A 22,733-nucleotide genomic window follows, 5' to 3' on the forward strand; every position below is an offset into this window, starting at 1 on the left:
TGCCATACCTCCAAGCATAATAATTAATGCTGATGCCCAGCCAGCAATGCCTTCAACAGGCTATTCAAAACAAACAGAAGGGAATGTTAACACACAAGAGATGTCCATCTGCTCAGGCTCACATATAGCAAATGTCACCAATACATTTCTCAAAAAGATTCAAGTGGCAGGTTTTGATCATCCCCCATACAGTCCAAACCTTCTGTCCTGTGACTTTCATTTGTTTCTTAATACCTTATTCTTAACATACAGGCTTTTGGCAACAAATTTGGACAATGCGCAGTTTGACTAGCAAAGACAAATATCAAAAATTGGTATTATTGTTAATACATAGGAAGTGAACGAAAATAGAATTTTTCGAGAAGAGCAGGTTTTTCATTCTCTTCCCTTTTTCCCATCTTGCATGTAATACTATATTTTTTACTCATCAAACCGCAGCGAGCGAGAAAAGAAAATGCTGAGATAAAAAAGAATGGTTTTCATTTATAGGGTTACCAATGAAAAGTCTCGAAAGCTTTACCTGGCCTCTTCTGCAAGATATTGAAGCGTAAAGGCTGCTACACACTACTCTGATGTGATGTAGGACCATTTCATGTCAGTATTGTGCAGCGGTCTTAAGTCTAAATACTGAAACAGTTGGTTTGTGCTAGCTGAAATTGGACATGACTTTTGATTTTGATTATATTGTGTGAATACGGGTCTAATGAACATTTGATGCGCTTGGAAATTTCATGACCTTGTACTTGGAAATCTCACAATCAAAGCGCGAATTTGATGTCAGTGATTGAGACCAAATTTATTGGAATCAAGCAGGGATGATGGAAGTCAAAAATGTTTGGTATTGTTCGAGTAATGAACACATGTTCACTTGGATATGTATGAAGACCATACGTCCCACGTTTAACAGAAATGTCCTGTTTTTGGTAAATCACCTGAACTGAGGGTGAATGAGCTATATTTGAATGATGATTGGTGTTGCTTTAACAACAAATACAACGCCACAACAGGCAAATTGCCCAACGAGGTGGCTGACTTGAGAACATCATGGATCCCCGAGCCATTTTTTGGAGGCCCTACCTACTACTGCTACACCACACATGCACCCCGCCCGCGGAACCCCCAACGAATCGGTACATGCGGGAATGTGCGTGTACGTGTAGTGAAACCTGACGTGAAGTTTTTTGTTTCTCTGTAATGCTTGTTATGTGTAGTGCTGCCATCTGCCCCCAGTTTTTCTAACTATGAGTGAAGTGTTATGATTGAATGATTTATCGTTGTAGGACTGCTGCTCTCTGTGGCGAGACTTTTTAACGGGGAGATCGGCTCACATTTGCGCCTTGAAGTTGGGAACCACAGAAAACCAACTTCAGCCGACCACCATGGTGGGGTTCGAACCCGGATACTCGCATCGCGAGTCCGTCACTATAACCACTCGACCACCACAGCGGCAACAACATGACCACATATGTTCCAGCGTCTATGGGATCAAGAGGTTTTAGAAGTTTTATATGAACCCATGAAATACTCCGCTTGAGCTTAATTTAAGGGAATTTTGGTTTTTTCTGAGTAAATCTTAAGGGGTGATCAGAACTATGTTGCAAAATACCATAGGTGCTTGAGCATCCATTGTGCTGTGGCAGCTTAAGCAAGGGTGCATCCAGGCGGCAGCCTAAGCTTTTTTTTATAGATACATATTTTTAAAAATTTGGGGTAATGAAAATTAAGAGACACCAAGCGCTGTCACTCTTTTGAGCCATTCCTTGAGGAACAGACAGGGCCTGAAGCCGCAATACCAGAAACAAGAATGAACTTACACGGGGCGAGAAAGTCTGCATTTTGGCTCGACCATGGCGCCCCCCCCCCACATCCTGCAGCAGGGTCCCCTAGGGTGAGATTTTTAACATGTTCCCAAGTCAGATTTTTCATGGGGCTCTTTATAGTGGGCAAAAATGATGAGAATCATCCTGAGCTGGAACCCTATCAGCCCCATCCAGTAATTTTTCAGGAGCAGTCAACTAAAGGCAAAGAAAGAATTTAAAGTTCTCACTTGTCCAGGGTCTGAAGCACCAGAAACCTTCACACACTCCCCTAATTTCCTCCTTGAGAAGCTTGGAGTAAGTATTTTGGTAGGGTCGCAGCGTGCCTTCTTGGGACCCCTTGAAAAGATTGTGAAATAAGTTTTTTTGTGAGGAGGTCCATTTGTCTGGAGGCCACAGTTGCCCCAGCATAGTTACAAGCCTGTGTTTTGATGCTAATAAGGTTAAACTGCATTAAAAAAAATTTAGAATTAGAAAAATCAATCCTAAAAAGGAAGGAAAATATGAAGGTTCACCAACAAGAGCAGGATGTGAAAAAATTATGTGGCATAATTAAGAACAGAAAAATAATTATGGACCAAAAAACAAGACTGTTTCTTTAAAAGTGGGATGCATGATCAAATACATTTTTGGTTAAACATTGGTGTACGGCGTCTGACAGGGGAAAAAACGAGAAAAAAAAAAATCTGGTTTATACCAGAGTCCCCCTTTGCTAAAGCCCCTTCAGCCTCCCACCACAGACATTTTATGGGAGGCACATGAGCTAGAGCCCATAGGCAGAGATAGACTTGGAAGTCTGGGTCATTATTGCTGGGGGGCACGATGTCAATTTATATATACAATTATACATTAGATCAGTCGACTCCACCTTTGATGCTGGGGGGGGGGGGACAATGCCACACGCCCCCCATATCTCCGCCCATGCTAGAGCCACCCCTGCACTCCACCCATGTTTGAACGCCACTGTTGGGATTGTTGTGTTTGGCCCAGGGCACTGAATCAAATGGGGGGGGGGACGACAAAATTATAGAAATCTTTATTTATTCTGAATTTTCATTAACCCTGAAGAACTCATTAACATTTGATTGTTTTATTCCTTAATTTTGGCTTCAATTTTTTCATAAATTTTGAATTTTTATAAATTTAAAACTACTTGTTCTGGAGTCATTTCTTAACTCAATTTCCACATTTATCATACATCTTTATTTGTGTTTTTAGTGAAATTTTTTATCTAGATATTCTTCACAAATACGCTACCTGGTGACGTGTAATTTCATTATATCACCACTGAACAGAACTCCTGAAAACATCAGGCTGACATCCATGTTTGTGCGAAGTGTGACGTCAATATTATCACTACAGCCAATAGTAGTTCTATAGTTTTTTAAATGATTAGACGTGTCTTAATTGAAAACTGATTTTTACACTCAGTTGTTGATGAAGGACAATGAACTAGCTGAAATGAGATATAAACCTTTTTATTTCAAACATTTTAAATATCACATGAAAGGGGTTGAACATGCATCATAGCACTTAGAAATCTCAAATTTTTTGTAACAGTGCAAAACTCAGAGGCGGAGATAGAGTTGAAAGTCTGGGGAGGGGGTTGTGCCATGATGTTAATTTATATATACAGATATAGATTATCTCAGTGAGCTCCCCTTTTGACACTGGGGACACACACACAATGCACCTTCATGCCCCCTATATCTCCACTCTTGGTACAACTTCAATCCCCTTCCCTCATTGGAAATCAGATAGTTTGAGTTCTGTTCGGTCCAGGTTTTTGAGTTGTGAAATGATGCAAGTCAAAATATGATTTTGACATCACCACTCAGATCAAAATAATAGGTGCCCTTGTGTTAAATATAGGACCATGAAATTATTGAAAGTTCTCAATATTTTTGAAATTAATGAAAATCCGAATTCATGAAAAAGACAATTATATACAAAGTTACTTTTCTCCTTAATTTTCAATTATTTTATTAACTATTATAGAATTATATTGTTACTACAAACATTTGTAGTAACAATATAATTCTATAATATTCTTCTATATTGCTAATTACATTAACTAGTCAAGTGTACAATTAATTTCTTTTCCTAAAGATTAAAACTTTTTACGAATACATTTAAACTGACTTCATGTTCTTAACTGTTTTTTAAAACCATCAATAAAAAAAATAATTGAAACAATTACTAATTAGTCTTCAAAAATTGAAATAATTAGATTAAAAATTAGTGCGATGGCACATGCATAGTTAAATTAATTTATTCATTGATTTTGGAAAATTGATGTGAAGAATTATAAATCCAATATTTATTGTTTTCAATCATTCAAAATTTTCAATAGTTTTAAAGTTATTTCTTAAAATTAATTTCATATTTTTATTAATTTGTTTCGTTCATTAATTTTTTGTGGCCACAGTATTTTACAGATCGTGCTTACAACGATAGAACCTTCACAACAACCAAACTATGTTTTCTTCAAACTATGTTTTCTTCAAACCACACAATCCGAGCTCCATAGATATACCCACCCCCACCAACTGGTTTTTTTGAGACAGGATTGTCATTTCAGTTTCATTTTTTGTGATGTGGATTTGAAAATTTGCTTCCCTTGCTAAAGAAGTTTTACTTACAAAATTTCTTATACCACAATGGGAAAAAAATACAAATAAAAGTAGTCTCAAAAGATTATAGAATAAAATACACTAATTTCTAACATACATATGAGAATTGATAACTGATTATTTTTCCATTACTTTGAATGACATCAAACAAGTACTTTCATTCAAACAACTAAACTTTATCAGAGCTATGGGTTCAAATTGTATATTTCGTTTTTATAGCACATTTCAAGGCATTCGGAGTTGAACCATCACCCATTGAAGTATATGCTATGATCATTATGTTCTAGACACAGAACAGATCCCGGGAGGAAGCAGGGTGGAGGGGAGAAATGGTATTATCCCTCCAAAGGCGTACAAAGAATTTTCTTGGACTGGGGGGTTAAAAAATTCTCTGCTGAAGAAGGGGCCTTACCCTTTTTTTTTTGCAAAATAACACTATGATTTCAGCTTAGGGGGGGGGGGGAATTGGAATCTGAAACTCTCCCCCTGCATACACCAATGTATTCCTTCCCAGAGCAGAATAAATATGGGAAAAATTAGTCTGTCTTGTGAAATAAAGGGCAATATAATGAACCTACACAATAAGTTGCCCATCCTGACAAATCAACTTATATCGATGCCCGTTATACTCTTCACATTTTTATTGAATTTTGAATGAGATCAGCACTCGTCAGTGCAGTAGAATAGTTCAAATAGTTTTTTTATAGCATTGGGCATATAGCATGGCAATTTATGATGCAAAAAAATGCCAATTCTGGGTCACCCCTTAAAATTTCACCCAAAAGGAACGAGACTATTTTCCAGTGTAATCCTGTCTCTCAAGGAATGCCAAAAATGTCTATCGAATGTGAAGGCAGCCCATAACATTACAGAATGCAATGTCTTTGAACTTATGTCTGTTGAAATATGAGAGAACGTGGCTATTTTTTTCAAATGATGCTAATACTTTGTATATTATCTGGACCATCTTAGTTCCATTTCTTTTCATGTTACTGATATCAGCACTAATCTATATCTCCATAAGCTATGTTGTTTTGAGTACACTCTAACTCTCCACATCTATGTGGTGCTGGGTATTTCATATTTACTAGATATTTACACATAAACCATAAAAACTTAATTCTACGAATCAACATTACCCGGGTAGTGTTATAATAGAAGCCATACTTTTTATCAACCTATCATTATGTGAAGTTGTGCACCAAGGTCTTCCTCAATACGCTTCTGAATGGTAAAGTAACAGGCTAAAACATAATAACTTAGTTTTTGCACAGATTTCAAGCCTTCAAAAATTTTCAAATATGCTTGCCTTGCAATTTCAAAATTTTATTAATCTCATCCACAGAAAGCTGCACCACTTTTACCATTTTCTACCACCTCATTCCCAGGGCTTGATTTCCACATGGGCATTTGCCCAGGGCCACAAATTTATATAATAGTGTATATTTTACTAAAATTTTTATAAATTTCATTTGGTAAAATTTTCCCTAAATCATATCATACTATGTATTCTCAGTAGTAGCATACCTTATTAATTATCAATTTTAATATTATAACAATCAGTAATAGATTTCACACAGCATGTACAATGCACCTAGTGCAATATTAACGCCACGACAAAAATATGTTTCAATGTATATCAGTCTTTTGTTCAATTACTCACACACACAATTTCACATCTTTTTGACTATAAAATGATTTATGAAACAATGACAAGAAAGTTTCGTGAAGATTCTGTACATTTACAATGCAAAACCACCTTTACACCACCATTGTGTGTTAAATTAGCATATATTCACTAGTTTTCATAAAATTTTGAGAAAATATTTTAACAGATTAAAAATTATATTCAACATTTGTATAATGACATTTATCACTGAACAGAAACTTGAAGTTATATTGGAAGGTGGTTGTTGAAGGTATTAATGTACCATCATTATTATTATAACGAGTCGCGGAATGGCAACAGTATGGCATTTGAATGTCGTTTCGGTTGTTATGGCAACATATGTCTAGGCCGGATGTTTATTATTAAAGTGTCAGTTATGTTCTCGTTCGTAATCGATGTAGTCGCATCACTAAACATGGGGGCAGCAGTGTTGTAACTCCATCTCAGAGCAAGGAAGAAGCCGAATTGCCGCAGCATGAACGAAGTAGCACAGCGTGAAACCATCAGCCGACTGGCCTACTACTACTCGAGCTGAAATGAAGAAAAAAATACATGCCGGGCATCAAGGCATAAATGCATGTCTCAGACGAGCGAGAGAAGTTGTCTTCTGGCCGAACATGTCAGGAGATATTCGGCAGTATGTCGAGTCATATGGCACATGCACTGCCTTCGCTCCAGCCCAGTCAACTCCAACGATGATAGCTCATGATATTCCTCCGGGCCCATGGCTTAAACTGGGTGCTGATATTTTTCAGATGAAAGAGCGAAATTATTTGGTCCTGGTGGATTACTTCAGCAAGTTCATAGAAGTAGACTTCTTCCAAAATACTCTAGCACAGTAATCCACAAATTGAAGCATCATTTTGCTCGGCACGGAATTCCTTGCACGCTCATCACAGACGGTGGTCCGCAATTCAAGAACAAACAGTTCCTAGATTTTGCCAATGGCTGGGGCTTCCGTCATCTCATGTCGATCCCAAGGAACAGCCGCTCCAATGGACAGGCGGAATCTGCTGTTAAAATTGTGAAATCTATCTTCAAAAAGTGTGCTTGCTCAGGAGAGGTCCCATACCTGGGCTTATTAGCTCAACGTAACACGCCAGATGATCAACTGAGGTGCAGTCCAGTGCAAAGGATCTTTGGAAGACCTACACGGACGAGCCTGCCAACCAGTAGCCAGCGTCTACAATTCACTCTACCGCAGGTTCCTGAAGTCCATGCAAAGTTGCTAGAAAGGCAAAATGAGATGGCTCAGCGACATAATAGAGCATCACAAGACCTTGCGCCATTGCATCCTGGAGCTTCAGTGTGGCACCGGAACCCTTTACACCAGAGACTGATTTGGGAAGAAGCCTGCGTAACAAAACAGGTCAGTCCTAAGGGCTCTGCAGAGCACCGGTTGAGAACTGCTGGCCTAAAGGGATCTTGATCCCATTCACCTCAGATCATTTCAGTATGACACAGGGGTCAGGTAAATAACTCACCCTAGAAGTGTTTCACAACAAAATCTGAAAACCACGTCAAAACAATTTTTGGCATACCCTGAATACCTATTGCTGCAAATAGTGATATAAAAGTGATTATAATTGGTTGAACAACTTATCAAATGTGACAGGACACATGTCAAAATGTGTGGAAATGGCTTTTTTTCAGCCATCCTATCCTTGCCACCAAATATGAAATAGTCGAATCCTGTTTCAACACAAATACCGTGTTATAGCGAGAATCTCATTTTAACAAACATTTTTCTAATCCCCCAGATAAGTTTACATAGGAACAATGCCAAAACCTGGAATTCTTTAATAACAAAATTTTGTTATAAAGAAGTGATTTCTCCGGTCTCTTGGAGTTTGTTATAATGGGATTCGACTGTATATACAGATATAAAGGCCACAAAAAGCAAAATACCCAACGAAGTGGTTAAAAAAAAAATGCTCATAAAAAATATGAATGTCAAAGATAACTAAAATATAGCAACCCAAAATAAGAACAATTATCACGAGAAAACAAATGCACACTAAAATAAAATGTGTTTTATTAAACTATAAGATACATTAATTCAACATATTATAATACAAAATAAACCCTGTTCTTATTCTACAAACACTTGAAGATCTGGACAGTACGTCTGTTCTTGTTGTTTGTTCTGTCACCATCTTCCACATCTTTTATTATCTTCAGTTGCCAGATACACTAAAATCGAGGTTTACCGTATCAGACTAAATTAAAAATCTTTTCCCTGAATTTTTGGGATGAAACTGGTCTATCATACAGTTTATATTTATTTTTCTGATTTTTTCATTTTCAATAAACAAGGCAACGCCACTGTCTTTCTTCATTTCTCATTGAACTTCTGAGACAATTTTTTTATTGGCTTTGATTTGGCACAGTAACTGTAACAGCTAAAAACAAACAGTGCTGTATACACATTTGGGAAACTTGAACCTGTTAAACATTTGTTAAGTGCTTCACCTTTTCTCAGGAGGAAGATCTACCTGAAAGGCACTGTGATGAAAATAAAGTGAAAAGGTCTTTCGGAAATTGCACGGAAAGTTCTTTAGAGCATGAGAAAGGGTTTATCCTTCCAAGGACTTTGTGAAGAACTGTGGGTGTGGTTGCAAAACTTTGTATAGATCTATACTTATAACACTCTTCATTCCTTTAAGACAATTCTTCAATTGTGCTATAAAGGTTAGTCTATCAATCATTAGATACAATATCATGACTTCGAAAAAGTTTCACGCGAATCCGAACAAGTCTCGTCTTCTTAGAAGTGTGAAGAAAAATGTCTGATCCAAATATAGTTTTATTCTCTTTTTGTTCCAGTTTTCTTATTCTTTTGTACCACGACTAACCAGTGAGAGATTATTCATTTCACGCTTACTTTAGATACTATGATTGTCCGTCAAAATTTTCTCCAATATCCTTCATCTTCTCATCGTACTTATGTTAGGGTATTTCCCAGAAATTACAATTAAAGCTTTGAAAAAATTGAACTAGTTTTGAAATGAGGCTAATCCTTTTACAACCAATTAGCCTACTTAGAGTCCCCCTGCAGCTCTGCATGCTGGGGCAATGCTGCTGGCTCTGATGCACATAAAGTCATGATCTCATAAAATTAAACTATTGATATATTTAGGGGAAATAAAGAATGAAATATTTTCTTGCCTGTCATTTCCATTTGAAAAAGAAAAAAGAGCTCCAGTGTTCTTCTCATCTTGCTTCAAAGTGGCAAGAAATGTTAGTTCATTACTATCTGAAAGAACTTCAGAAATTTTCTCATACATATCCATTGGCATTTGCAAATGTCTTACATCTCCTGCAATTTAAAAGAATTTATGAAGCCTAATAAGGACAAGAAAAAAATTAACATGAAGTTAAAACATGGATGTTACCAGAAGTAAATGCAGAAAAAAGAGAAAGCATACTATAGACTGCCTGAGCATCACACGGAATGTCCACCATCTTTCATTAAAGTATGAAACACAGTATAAGTCTGTTATAACGACAGCTTATATAATGTAAAATACTGTCATTACAATGGACTTACAAATGAAATAGAATTTTTTTCCTCTGAATGATAATAAATTAATGCCCCACTCTCAATGGATCCAAGATGATTTTGTCAATACTATTGTAGTTCTGGCAATGAATACACACATTGTGTTCCAAAAGTAAAATATTTACTCTTTCAAGTCAATTGAGACTATTCAGTGCAAATAATTACATCAAACTTAATCAGAAAGAAATGCTTTCACATCCTTACTCTGAGGGAAAGGGGGTCTTTCTTTGACCCCTTTACACGCACAAAAGGGACAGATTCTCCCTCTCTCTCTAGGGTTGCCAAAGCAACTTCCTTTCAAAAGTTGAGTGGTAGAGCATCTTTTTTTTGACATTTCATTGTGATTCAGCTTAGATCATAATTTATTGTGACCCCCTCTTTTTAAGCAGTCCCCACATCCAGAAGCAAGACCTTTTCTACTCATTACGAGTGAATTTATAAAACACAAAAATTCTATGAATAAGGTTGGGATCAGTGTTGCCAACAGTCAAAAAATTTTCCAACTAAATTCTTCATTTAAAACTAGAAACTGGGCTTAAACCACCAGATTTAATTTTAGTTGTTATTCACACCCAGGATATTCCCATATTTTTATGTAATTTAATAATTTAGTACACAAGAAATATTTTTTTTTGAGAAAGGCTAGCAAAACTAGATGGGTATTTTTTCCAATTAAATGACTAAAAAAAGAAAAGATCTAGTTGGAAAATAACTAAGTTGGCAACACTGGTAGGGATAATCCCTGTACTCTGGGGGCTAGTCATCTTTAACCCTATATAATACAGTGTATATTTAAATAGACAGTGAAACCTCGATATGATACTCTCTGGACCACAAAAATATTGAAGAGGGATTATTGTTACATCAAGAGGCAGCAGTTTAATATTAGACTAAAGGGATTTACAAACATGACATGAAAAATATCATTTTAGACGAATTTATCATTGCATCGAACATTGTTGTAACAGGGTTTTACTGTACATGGTTAAAAAAAACCTGTTATACAAATTTCTTTTCTCCATTTTTTTTTGTATTTTAGAAAGTACATCTTTTGGTATCATTTCACTACAAAAAGTTCTAAAAATATATTTTTTTATCTAGAAAGAGTCGATTCCTTAGTGTAATTTTTTGAAAGCTGATGAACTTTTACATGTTCAATGATTTATTAAAATCGCAGGGATTGATTTTATAAATAAATTGAGGGGATTGGAAATAAAATTCAAGGTAAAACTACTCAACTTTGCTAAGCAAGATTTTATTTGCAGAGAATGGCGTCCTCTCCCTTGTAAATACAAGATATATGGAAAACTGGCTTAGTGAAGCGATATTGTTTTACTTTCCTGAAAAATCAGTAAAGTAATCCCTTTGCTAAGCCAGTTTTCCATATATCTCATAAGATTTTATTTGTTAATAGATAATATTAAAATCGAGGCAAACTGTATATTTTACTCTTAACTATTTTAGCTATTTTTGTAAGTGTACTATAACATATATGTGTATAACTTCTATTGATCTAATCTGAAATTTCTAAACATCACCAATGTACACTGTCTTTATTACTTATTTTGCTGATTGGATGTAATATAGTGAAACCTATATGAAATGAAATGTCAAGTGACTGAAATAATATTCCATTTTAGACAAATTTCCATTTTATAAAAGTGCAAATCAAAGCACTAATCCAGACTATATTTTGATTCCATTTAAGACAGGTTTCCATCTCATACAGTGTCCGTCTTAAGGTTTGGACACACGTATCCACACTGGGCTAGGACCCTAGCTCAGTCGTCAGTTTGCCATGACTCTGATTGCCTCCTTTGAAACCACACTTTTCCATGTCGTTGCTGTATGCTGGCTGCTAACTTAACAGAGCTGTGTCCGCTGCATCAAGATTTTAAAGCAGCCTATTAAGTGTAATGCAGGCCACATTTGGCCCACAGGACATGGGTTGAGCATTTATGGCTTAACATGTTACGTGATTTGATTTAAGTACCAACTTTAAAATATCTCCTATAAGATAATAAATATCTTAATCCTTAAATATCTCATTTAAGATTTAAAAAAAAATTGAACCATTTTTTATCACGTGTGTTTAAACCAAAACAATGATTCATTTATGGAGCATTGGAAATTAAACACAATTGGTTTTCCATGTTTGAATTATTATTTTAACAAAACTCTTCCTATCAATATTTTGTTGTACGCTATGGAACGTAGTTTTAAACTTATCGTTTGCCACGAAGTTGTGAAAATGCTTTTCCACGTTTTCTTTATATACATAAAAAATGTGTAGGACACCCCCCTTCTATTTGCAAAATTTCGTATTTTGTAGGGAAGGGGAATCGGTATACGAATAAGAGTGCTAAGAAATATTCATACAAAAAAATTAAATACACAAATGTTAATTAACACAAAAATTGATGGAGGTAATTTTAAACTTTTTTTTGAATGTCAGAAACATTAAAAAAATAATGAAAACTTTAGAATCGATGGATTAAAAATAATTGAAAGAAATATATTGAAAGAAATATTTCCAGTACCAATGAAAATTCATAATTAATAAAAGAAATAATTCTGGATTCGATGAAAATTTCAAATTAATGGAAGAAATATTTCCACTTATTGAAAATTCAGAATTAATGAAAATTGAGAAGCAAAATAAATGAGATTTCATAAAAGATACATAATGCATATCTGCTCTCTCTCTCTCTGAAGACAGTACTGCTACTACTTCACCAAACACCAACTCTGGCCATATCGCTATATTGCAATTTACTGCCATTAATGAGATGGGCTGGAAAAGAAGGTGCTGTCTATCAGTGGTCGCCTGAGACAGCACTGTAAAAAATAAACTAAATGGCTCAGAGACTTATTGCGGTGACAGTGCTTGGCCCCGATGCAGAGATATGTGAATGGTTGCACTGATTAGTATGGTGCAATTCATTTACCGAGTGATGACCTACACTCGGCACACACATCTTTCGGGCAAGGTGCCGATATGCGTGTCCAGACCTTTAGACAGGCTTCACTGTATGAGAGTTCCAGCCTATACTAATAAACTGAAACTACTTTAGCTAATTAAATTGCTGTGTTGGTGCATCAATTAAAAATATGCTAACAGCGGATTTACATCCATTATATTGGAAATTTTTTTTCAATACATTTTTATGGGAAGTGAACCATAGGTTGATCTAGGGTTGATCCCTCTATGCGGATCTCAGTACATGGTATGTCACAGGCTGCAGGCCTCATTTGCAGATCATATGCTATACATCTCGCTCTACTCTCTATGTCAAGAGATTTTTCCCGCTGCACCATCATGCTTTTTGAATATCTATGGCTAGCCTTGACTTCTTAGAAGATGAGTCATCATAATCATTTGCTTTGACTACATTTCTGAACCAGCTTGAAGGATTAAATTGTCATAGGCCTCACACAGAGGCGAATGTAGGAGAGAGCACTGGTGTGATCATGTAAAGGCGGTGCTCCATATTCTTGTGATCATTTGCAGGTGGTTAAATAAAAAATTATCCTTCCTTAATCTCCTGGGTTTTAGTCAAGGGCAGCTTCTGAAGAGGGCAAAAAAGACACAGACCTCCTGGAAAACTTCAAGTCATTAATTTATTTATTTCAATGGGATCGATACCAACTTGATGAAAGGAATTTTTTTCACATGAATTAATAAAATTAAAGAAATATTTTCAAAAGCGCTAATTAAAAAAAAAAAGGGGAGCTGTTGTTTTTTCTTTAACACTTTGTTAGCCGAGTGGATAACACATGGGTATTTATTTTGATGAGTATTTATTATTACGTTGGACTTAGATAGATTACATATATATATATATGTATAGGAAGAATTTATAAAGTGGAAAGAGCAGAACATTTAGACATCTTGTCTACTTAATGTCCGAGGTGGAACTCACTAGTTCCCCTTACACAACACTAGGTGGCGTTGTATGTTCTTATCCCTTTAGTTCTTTTTGTCATTTCTTATAAGGACACCACATTCTTCCCTGCTAATTTAAAGATCCAACCGGACAGGAGCTTTCCTGGTTTGTTGGGAACGTCGCAAAGGAACGGAAGTACTGGACATCGCTGGTGCCTTAGCTGGTGTTGGTAGATCGCTGCTGATCTCTGCCTGAGTTTTCTGTTCTGGAGCAATCTGTACCTCAGAGTTAGAAGCGACAGGAGTTGATGAAAGTTTGCCTGAAACTCTAGGTACCACCAAGGTTGGCTGAACTTGATTGCCAGCTGCTCTCATCTGGTCGATGTGACGTCGGAAGAGAGTTCCATTTACATCTACAGTGTAGTGTAGAACTCAGTCTTTGTTGAGAACAGTTCCGAACTTCCATTTGTTACTGGCGGATCTGTACGTAGGATCGAGCAATTGCTTTCATTTTAACAATGCCCAGATGGCCTTGATGGAGTTCATCAAGAATTTGATTTCTAAATTTCTTCGGAATAAAAACTCTTTGGCCATGCATTATACATCCGTCCTGCAAGGTGTACTCTGCTTCCTTCCCTCCCAAAGGTTCACAGAATTTCAATTTCCTCAGCAATGGACCCAACTCATCATTTTGTGTCTCTTTTGCTAAATGTTGAGCTTTCACTGGTAGTGTTTAGATTTGATTCAACTGGAAGAGTTCTATGTCATCCTTGACAACTAAGTCTTCCAGCCTAAAAGGTAATCTTAAGAAACAAGTCAGAAATGTTTGAAAAATTCAAAGCATTTCAAACATTTGTAGAAAGGCAAACTGGCAAAGTAATCAGTTTTGCACTCTGTGATAATGGTACTGAATATGTGAACTCTAAAATGGAAGAGTACTTAGCTTCAAAGGGTATTTTACATCAGAAATCAATCCCTTATACACCTGAACAGATGGGTGTTGCAGAACGTACCAACAGAACCCTAGTTGAAAGAGCACGATCAATGTTGGTGGATGCCCACCTCGATCCTATTTATTGGGCTGAAGCAATTCAAACAGCAAATCACTGTAAAAACATCTCTCCTACTATAGCAGTTTCAGACATGATTCTATATGAAAGTTTTATGGTGAGAAACCAAATTTAGAGTACTTGAGAGTGTTTGGATGTCGAGCATTTGCTCATATCCCAAAACAAAAATGTTCAAAATAGGAAGACAAGGCAGAAGAAATAATGTTTGTTGGCTATTTCCATGAAAGAAAGGGATATAGATTGATTGATCCTGTAACTAAGAAAATAACTAATGCACGGGATGTCCATTTTTTGGAAAATGAAATTTATCATAAAGTGATAGGTGAGAAACCTCAGTTCCATGATAATTCTTTATTCAGTGGGAGAATGGTTAGGGAAACCAGTTCTTTAGATAGTGAGGATAACAGAACTGATCCTGTAGATAGCGAGATGAAACAATTAAAGTATGTAGTAGTTAGCGAGAACGTTTTCAAAAGACACTGAAAATGACCATATTGAAAGTGCACACACTGATCATGACAGTAGCACTTCAATGGATAGTGTAAATAATGCTCCACCTGTATTGATTCGCCCACATAGAGAAATAAGACTCCCAAATTGTTACCAAGAATATAATACTGATGGTATGCCAGATTTGAATCGTGCTTGCATAGGCAAAGCATTAGCAACAGATTGTTTCCCAAATGAGCCAAAAACCATTGATGAGGCTCTAAATGGCACTGATGCAGATCACTGGAAACATTCAATATCTGAAACCATTGCAGGTCACATTAAAAATTATACTTGGAAAATTGTTGATTGGCCTAAAGATAAAAATATCGTAGATTGCAAATGAATCTTCAAAATCAAGTACAATGCTAATGGTGAGATAGAAAGATATAAAACTCATCCAGTAGCTAAGGGCTTCTCTCAAGTTGAAGGGATAGACTATAATGAAACATTTTCACCAGTTGTACGTTATGTGACATTAAGAGTTTTGCTAGCATATGCAGCTATATATGATTGGGAAATCGATCAAATGGATGCTGTTATGGCTTTTGTGCAAGGAACCTTAAATGAGGAAATCATGAAAATTCCAGAGGGTTTAAGTGAATACTATCTGGAAAATTTGAAAGGAAAAGCACTTAAACTTAATAAAGCTTTAGATGGTTTAAAGCAAAGTGGTAGGCTTTGGTATCAATTGCTAGAAAAAGGTTTAGTTGAGATGGGATTTAGGCAAAGTTCTTTTGATAGTTGTGCATACATTAAAACTGAGGAAATTAACAAAGTAGTAATTGTTACCATATATGTAGATGACTTATTTTTAGTAATTGTGTAGAAATTACAAATTGGGCTAAAACACAACTAAAGCGCTATGAAATGAAAGATTTAGGAAGGGCTAGTTATTGCTTAGGTATTAAAATTGAAAGAGATAGGAAAATAAGGTCCATTAGCCTGAATCAAACTCATTATGTGGAGAGTATGCTACACAAATATAACATGCATGAGTCACATCCTGTGACAACACCATTAGACCCGAGCAAAGTGATGTCAAAAATTCAATCACCTTCTAATGATGCAGAAAAGGAGCAGAAGATGTCTACTGTCCCATACCAAGCAGTTGTTGGAAGCCTGCTTTATGCAGCGCAAACAACAAGGCCAGACATCAGTCATGCTGTAAATCTTGTGTGCCAGTTTTGCAACAATCCTGGGAAACCACACTGGACTGGTGTAAAAAGAATTATGCGATACCTTCGAGGATCTGCAAACACGACCTTAACATACTCCAAGGATTATGCTGTGGAAGTGATTGGCTTCTGTGATGCCAATTTTGGAGATGACGTGAGTGATCGTCGGTCAACTACTGGATATGCTTTCGTTATCGCCGGAAAAGCAGTGTCATGGTGCAGTAAACGTCAGCCAACCATTGCGACCAGTACAACAGAAGCAGAGTACATGGCTCTGTCTGCCGCAACTAAAGAAGCTATATGGATTAACAAGATAGTAAAAGAACTTGCTGTCTTCTGTGAAACCAGTTCCACTCTACTGTGATAATAATGGGGCCATAAATTTGACAAAAAATAGTGTATACCATGGAAGAACAAAGCATATAGATATTCATCATTTTGTGCGTGAAGCTGTGAACCTTGGCCATATCATTGTCAGAAATATAGACACTTCGAATACGATAGACTATTTGACAAAAACTGTCCACAGATCAAAACATGAAATGTGCGCTCAAGTAATGGGCTTGAAATGAACCAACTGTGTTATTTTCATGATTGCATTTGTTTTTCTGAGAAGATTCTTTTTTCATTATTGTGTCCAATGATGTGTTATTTCACTGTTGTGTGTATTTTTTGATTTTATTTAATCAAGCGATTTTGATTTCTGTGGTTATTACAATTATTTTGATTGTTTATGGTTTATTTATTCGAAACTTAAGTGGGAGTATTGAAAATGTTAAGTTCCGAATTTATCCACTAGATGTCGCCACCAGGCAGTTATGTACACCCGTATATCTTTAATTTGTATTCTCTTAATAAATATTCAGGCTCCTACTACCATAGAGGTATGTTGTGTGTTTATTAGCTCTCTCCTCCTTAATGAGTCCTCCCTTTAATTGTCTAGATTTCAATTTACAGTTCCAGTCTCAAAGAAGTTGGAAATCACTGGCCTATATGATACTGACTAAGCATTGCTTTTGGAATAAGTCATGTTTAATTTAAAATGACATCACACTTCTTCATTAAGTAAAACCAAAAAATATCAAATTCTGTTACAGAATTAGCAGTTTCGACGACAGCTCAGTGGCAATTTCAGAAACATTGCCAGTGGGCCTTGGCCGCAAATATAAAATATTCTCCAATATACCAGTCATTTCAAGTGTTTATTGTATTTGAAAAGGAAACTGATTTTACAATTAAATAATCAGCTACGCTGTAACTTTTCACTATTTAATTACTGACAATATTTTAAACAGACTCGTTCCCAGAATGTTATTGGCACCTCTCATTGCCACCTTCACACAACATAATAACTACGTTTTCTGGTGTTGCCAGATACATAACAATTCTCCCATACTAAATTAAGAGATGATTAATAATACAATAGAAAATTATACACAAAAATTAACATTTAGTAATGAACAGTCACAAGTTCAATCTTTGAACTGGTTTTCTGATGTGTGTTGAGTGTCTCAGTTGAGTAGTCTGAGCTGAAGGAAAAACATTTATTGATGATCGAGAAGTTGCACCTGAAGTTTGCTCTGTTTCAGTAGAGACATCTACCCTAAATGAAGTCTTGTATTAACAAACTGCAGGAATCTCTCGTTGACTTACATGATCACTAAAAGTGACTGATTTCTTCCGAGGGAAGTGTCTTGTAGGAATAGGAGATTCTCAATAGGAGTTGGAGAAGACTGTCGGTCGACTTTACACCGTCGAAGCTGTTCAAAATCTCTCTTGATGTGTATCTGTAATGTGATGATATATGTGTCATCGATTTCAACTAGATAATGAACATGACCCAATCGTTGAATAGTTCCATACTTCCATAGGCTTGAATATGTGTAATTCCTTGACTGTACTCTATCTCCTTCTTTGAAAAATTTGCCGAAAACTGGCTGTGTTGCTTTGTTCTTGTATGTCTCTTGAGTTGTAGGTTTGAGGAGATCTAGCTTCGTTCTAAGATTCTCTCTCAACAATAATCCTGCTGGTGTCTTTCCACGTGGAAGAAGTGCAGTTCTGCACCGAAAGAGTAGCTTACATAATTTCTCGTGGGGTGTTCCTCGTTCAAATTCTATGCATTTCAGTTTTGTCTTCAGAGTTAGACAAAAACGTTCTGCTTGTCCATTTGTTGAGGGATGATCAGGAGCTATCATTCTTTGTTGAATACCATTTCGTTTGCAGAAGTCTATGAATTCTCGTGATTTGAAAACTGAAGCATTGTCACTAACGGAAATTTCTGGCAGTCCATGCTGACTGAATATTTCGCATAGGAAATGAATTGTAATAGCAGAATCTGGAGCTTTCTTCATGTAGCAGATTTCTGGCCATTTAGACTTCGCATCAATGACAAGAAGAAATGTCATATGAAGGGTCCCTGCATAGTCCATGTGAACACACTGCCAATTTCTTGTTGGACTTTCCCAATTGTGCAAATACATAACAAAGTGAAACTCCGTTAGTTGGTAATCAATACTTGACAACTTATGGGGAAAAATAGAGATGTCCCGTTTTCATTTTGAAGAAATATGGTCACGAAATCCATTTGCATTCTTCCTCAAAATCAGTTGTTTTCTGTCTGCAGGCCATATAGGCCTATACTATTCAGGGTGTTCTGTTAATGAACCAACAAACTCAGTGTTGTTAGTGGACATCAAAAGCATAGGCGTAAACTTCTATATGGCCCATGGGCCCGAGCCCCCCCAACATTTTTGAAGACGCGGCTCAGCCCCCCCAAAAATTCGTATGAATATGGCTTATTCATTTTCCAATGATGAAAAATTTTTTTTAACCAAAAGTTGTCCTAATTATGAATTAGTTAATTGAAACAATCTGCTCAAAATTTTAGTTCTTTTAAAAAATCTGGATGGTCTTTGGCTTTCTTGTTCCATGACAATACGTTTATCTCATTTCTTCCCTGCCGTTCAATTCCCAATTGCACCCTCCATCGGTTCCAATCCTTACTGCCAGAAGGCACGGCTGAGAGGAAGATTCTTTGAAGTGTTGAGGGGGCTCTTTCTTCTTTGCCTGTGGCAAAAACTGAGTGTCTCTTCTTTTGTTCACTGCGACCGGAGGACGGCCATGGTGCCGACATGAAAATAAGCCCAAAGATGCATGGTGGGGGGAGGGGGGAGGTTGAAAATTGGGAAGCAATGATATTGAAACCGAAATAAATTACACTTTATAAAGAATAGGTGCCAGAACCTAGAGGCTGAGGCCATTTGAGCCCCCCGCCGCAATAAATTTTGTAAGGGGACTGAGCCTCCCCAGTAATTACTGAAAAAAACCATTGTGCAATGCATTCTCCCTCTCCTTCGTACACGCTTGAGTCCCGTATATGCGGGAGGACCAATAACTTTTAGGCCCCGCCCCCCAATGTTTTTTTGAAAAATATTGGGGAAAAAAGCACATTCTAAATGCCCATTCATAACAGATCTTGAGGACCGATGCCGAAACATTTTTCAAGCCCCTTTACAACAAAATTTGACTGGGGGTGGGGGTAGAACATAGAATCTAATAAACAAGTGAATATAATATTGATATAATATTGATTTTAAAAAGGAAATGAAAAATAAATGATAATTTTTCAAAGGTCCAAGACCAATCCCTCGACCGGGATTTATTGGCCCATTCGTTAAGTCACCACTACATTTTAACAATTAATACAAAATATTATCTTTATAACTATGGGATTCCTGAACTATTTACGTTCGCAGCACTCATGGAAATTTTAAATGTTGCCCAACACCTCAGCCAACGTCTTCCTAAAGAGTGTAGTCAACACCATAACCCTTGTTTTGTGGAACAGATTTGCACCCTCCACTAATATAATTTGACTGGCTCTTCGTTTTCGTAAGAATGCTCATTTAGGAAAGAAAATTAGAATTTTTTTTTGAATTTTTGAGTAGGAAAACTGAACATCCTAATCTAAATTGTGCATGTGTATCAATAAAAATTGTACAAACTGTATAATTTTTATTGATGAGGTGACTGAAAAGGCAGTGACAGCAACGCCAATGCGGTATGTGATATCCCCGTCCCCCCAACGTTTTCTCCCCATCTGGTTGGGAATTTCGAAGATGAGAAACGAAACTAAAACTAATTCAATAAAAAGTTATCAATTAGGTCATTGCAAAGATGGCCTACTACACATTATCGGTGAGGGGGGGGGGGAGGGAGATAGCCTACAAGTTGGCTACAAGACTCATTCATTCATAAGAAAAATATCGCTCACAAATTGAAAAGAATTTCTTCAATTTAAAAAGTAAAAATTAATCTTCAATCACCTAAGGAAGCAGGTTGGCCACCCCTTTATAAATAGTGAAATGCATGCACAATATCGGTATGTAAGTGCCGCAAAATGTATGTATTTAAAATTCAATAAATCATAAATAGTCAGTCCTCGGTATAACGTCACTCGGGGACCAAATAAAAATGACCGGAAGCTGCGATAACTTGATAACGAGTAATCCCATTTCACTAATTTTGTTGGCAAGGACTATAAAAGAGATGTTATAGGCATCCCCTATCCTGCATCAGGGCCTCAGGCTGGGGCCTTTGGTGGATATAGTGAATTTTTCGTGTGAAAAACAAAAAATGAAATGGGGGGGGGGAGGAATCGTCCCCCCACACTGGAGCCCCGTTAGTCCAATACCTTCTAAAGCATCTTGCTCTAGAAGGTGTTGGTTAGTCCCACCGTTGAGCGGGGGGGGGGGGGCATGTTTATAGTGCAATGTCTGATGATAATAGTTATGACTTTACAACGAGATCTTTGGTCGAGAGATCTTTTCAAGCCTCTCTCTCGGTCATCTGTTTATAAGATTTCAAATTGAAAATTAATTCAACAAAGAAAAAATTATAGGTTTTCTTTCCATGTTTAGGGAGAAAATTCTTTTTCTATGAACACAGGACCATAGCGTGCCTTTTCAGGGCCCCCAGGGCACACTTTTTCTGGGGGCCCTTGGAAAGGATTATTATTATGCAAAATAAATGTACATTATTTTGTGGCTCCCAATTAGACATGTGGCCCTGGTGCAATGCCCCGGTTGCCCCAGCCTAGTTAGGGGGCCTGTATGACCATATAGTAGTTATCCCAGACAACCAGCTTTCGCGGGTAGATAGGACAAGGCAAATCGCTTTGGGACAAGATCAAAGAAAAGCGTTGGGTCGCAATCAGGATTAACCATTGAGGACAACAAAGCACGTACTTCTGACACGGGCATCAGAAAAGAGCAATCACTAATTTATTTTTTCTTAGCTGAGGATTGTTTACTGTCTCTGTAGATCGGCTGGCGACAGAAGTAGAAAATGCCATCAGTGAACCCTCTTGAATGCACTTCTGTACTATGCCTGTGACAGATACCCATTATGAGTTTTAAAAAAAAAAGAAAAAAAAAGGAGAAAACTGTTCAACAGTTCACTTGTTAACTTGGGAACTGGTTGACGGGTCTATATCGCTTCCTGTACGATCTCCTTCCTCATTGTTTGTACACCCCTCTGGAGGTAGCAATGTATTATATGATAGCAATAATGAGATGGATGTTGTAGTTTTCCTGTCAGTGGCACTTTGACTATTTTTGTTCCACTGTAGAAATTTAGTAGCCTTTCTAGAATACAACTGCCCTGAAGCGAGGCGGAGCATACACAAACACACACATATATATAGGCGAATTCCGAACAAAGACGCACACGAATGGGCAGCCAGATGTATTGGAAATTTTTCCCTGAGGAAGCGTGAGAAATTTCCCGAAATTTTCAGTCATGGATACCGCCATCTCACTGAATCATGTGTTTATAGGTGTTTAAGTAACACACATCTATGTGTCCCTCCTTCAGGAACCTAGCACAGGGTTACATTTTTATGTTGTCCAGATGTACTAACCATGAGAAAAAAACGAAGAATAAAAGACATCCGAAATGTTCACAAAAGATGAATTCGGCTGGTCAAATCACCATTTGACCAGCAGAACTATAGTAGTTACAAAAGGTAATTGCCGACAAATGGTTGCGCACGAAGACGTGAGAAATTTTTCTGTACAGAGTTGACAATACCGAAAACAGGATTGTCATATTAACTATAGCATATAAGAAGAGGAAGAAACATCCAGTTGTTTTTTAATACAAGTGTCATCGTTGAGTGTTCATGTTACAAATTTTCAAGTCAACGCTGATCGATCGTTGCATCCTTACTCATCCTTCATGATGAAGGAATCATCATCAAAGCCCAATTTGCAGCAGAGCAACAATAATCTTGGTAAGTACAACCTCATTAGCAGTTTCTCTAATTTTTTGGGAATTTTGCGATTGCATAAAATGTTTATACAGATATTCTTGAGGCCAAAAGCTTTTACGACAAACATTGTTTGGAACAAGATTGCTAAAGAAATGGAA

The 22,733-nt window shown here is 36.9% G+C and overlaps 1 protein-coding gene across 9 annotated transcripts in view; it reads right to left on the reverse strand.

Annotated features, from left to right (window-relative positions):
- The window catches only part of LOC149080216 (protein kinase C-binding protein NELL2-like), a 192,184-nt gene that overhangs the window by 86,050 nt on the left and 83,401 nt on the right, over positions 1 to 22,733 (reverse strand). For 6 of the 9 annotated variants that reach the window (XM_089239276.1, XM_089239273.1, XM_089239277.1 and 3 more), the window contains one exon: positions 9,288 to 9,438. The exons of 2 other annotated variants lie outside the window; for them this stretch is intronic. In XM_089239276.1, coding sequence (XP_089095402.1) covers positions 9,288 to 9,438 — 151 coding nt within the window. Of the gene's footprint in view, positions 1 to 2,047; positions 2,128 to 9,287; positions 9,439 to 22,733 lie in introns of those variants that run through there. One more of the 9 variants, XM_089239282.1, reaches the window with a different exon arrangement.

Source organism: Pholcus phalangioides, unplaced genomic scaffold, assembly GCF_987345545.1.
Source record: "Pholcus phalangioides strain wild (caught in Gottingen) unplaced genomic scaffold, Ppha-v1.0 ptg000011l_1, whole genome shotgun sequence".
NCBI lineage: Eukaryota > Metazoa > Arthropoda > Arachnida > Araneae > Pholcidae > Pholcus > Pholcus phalangioides.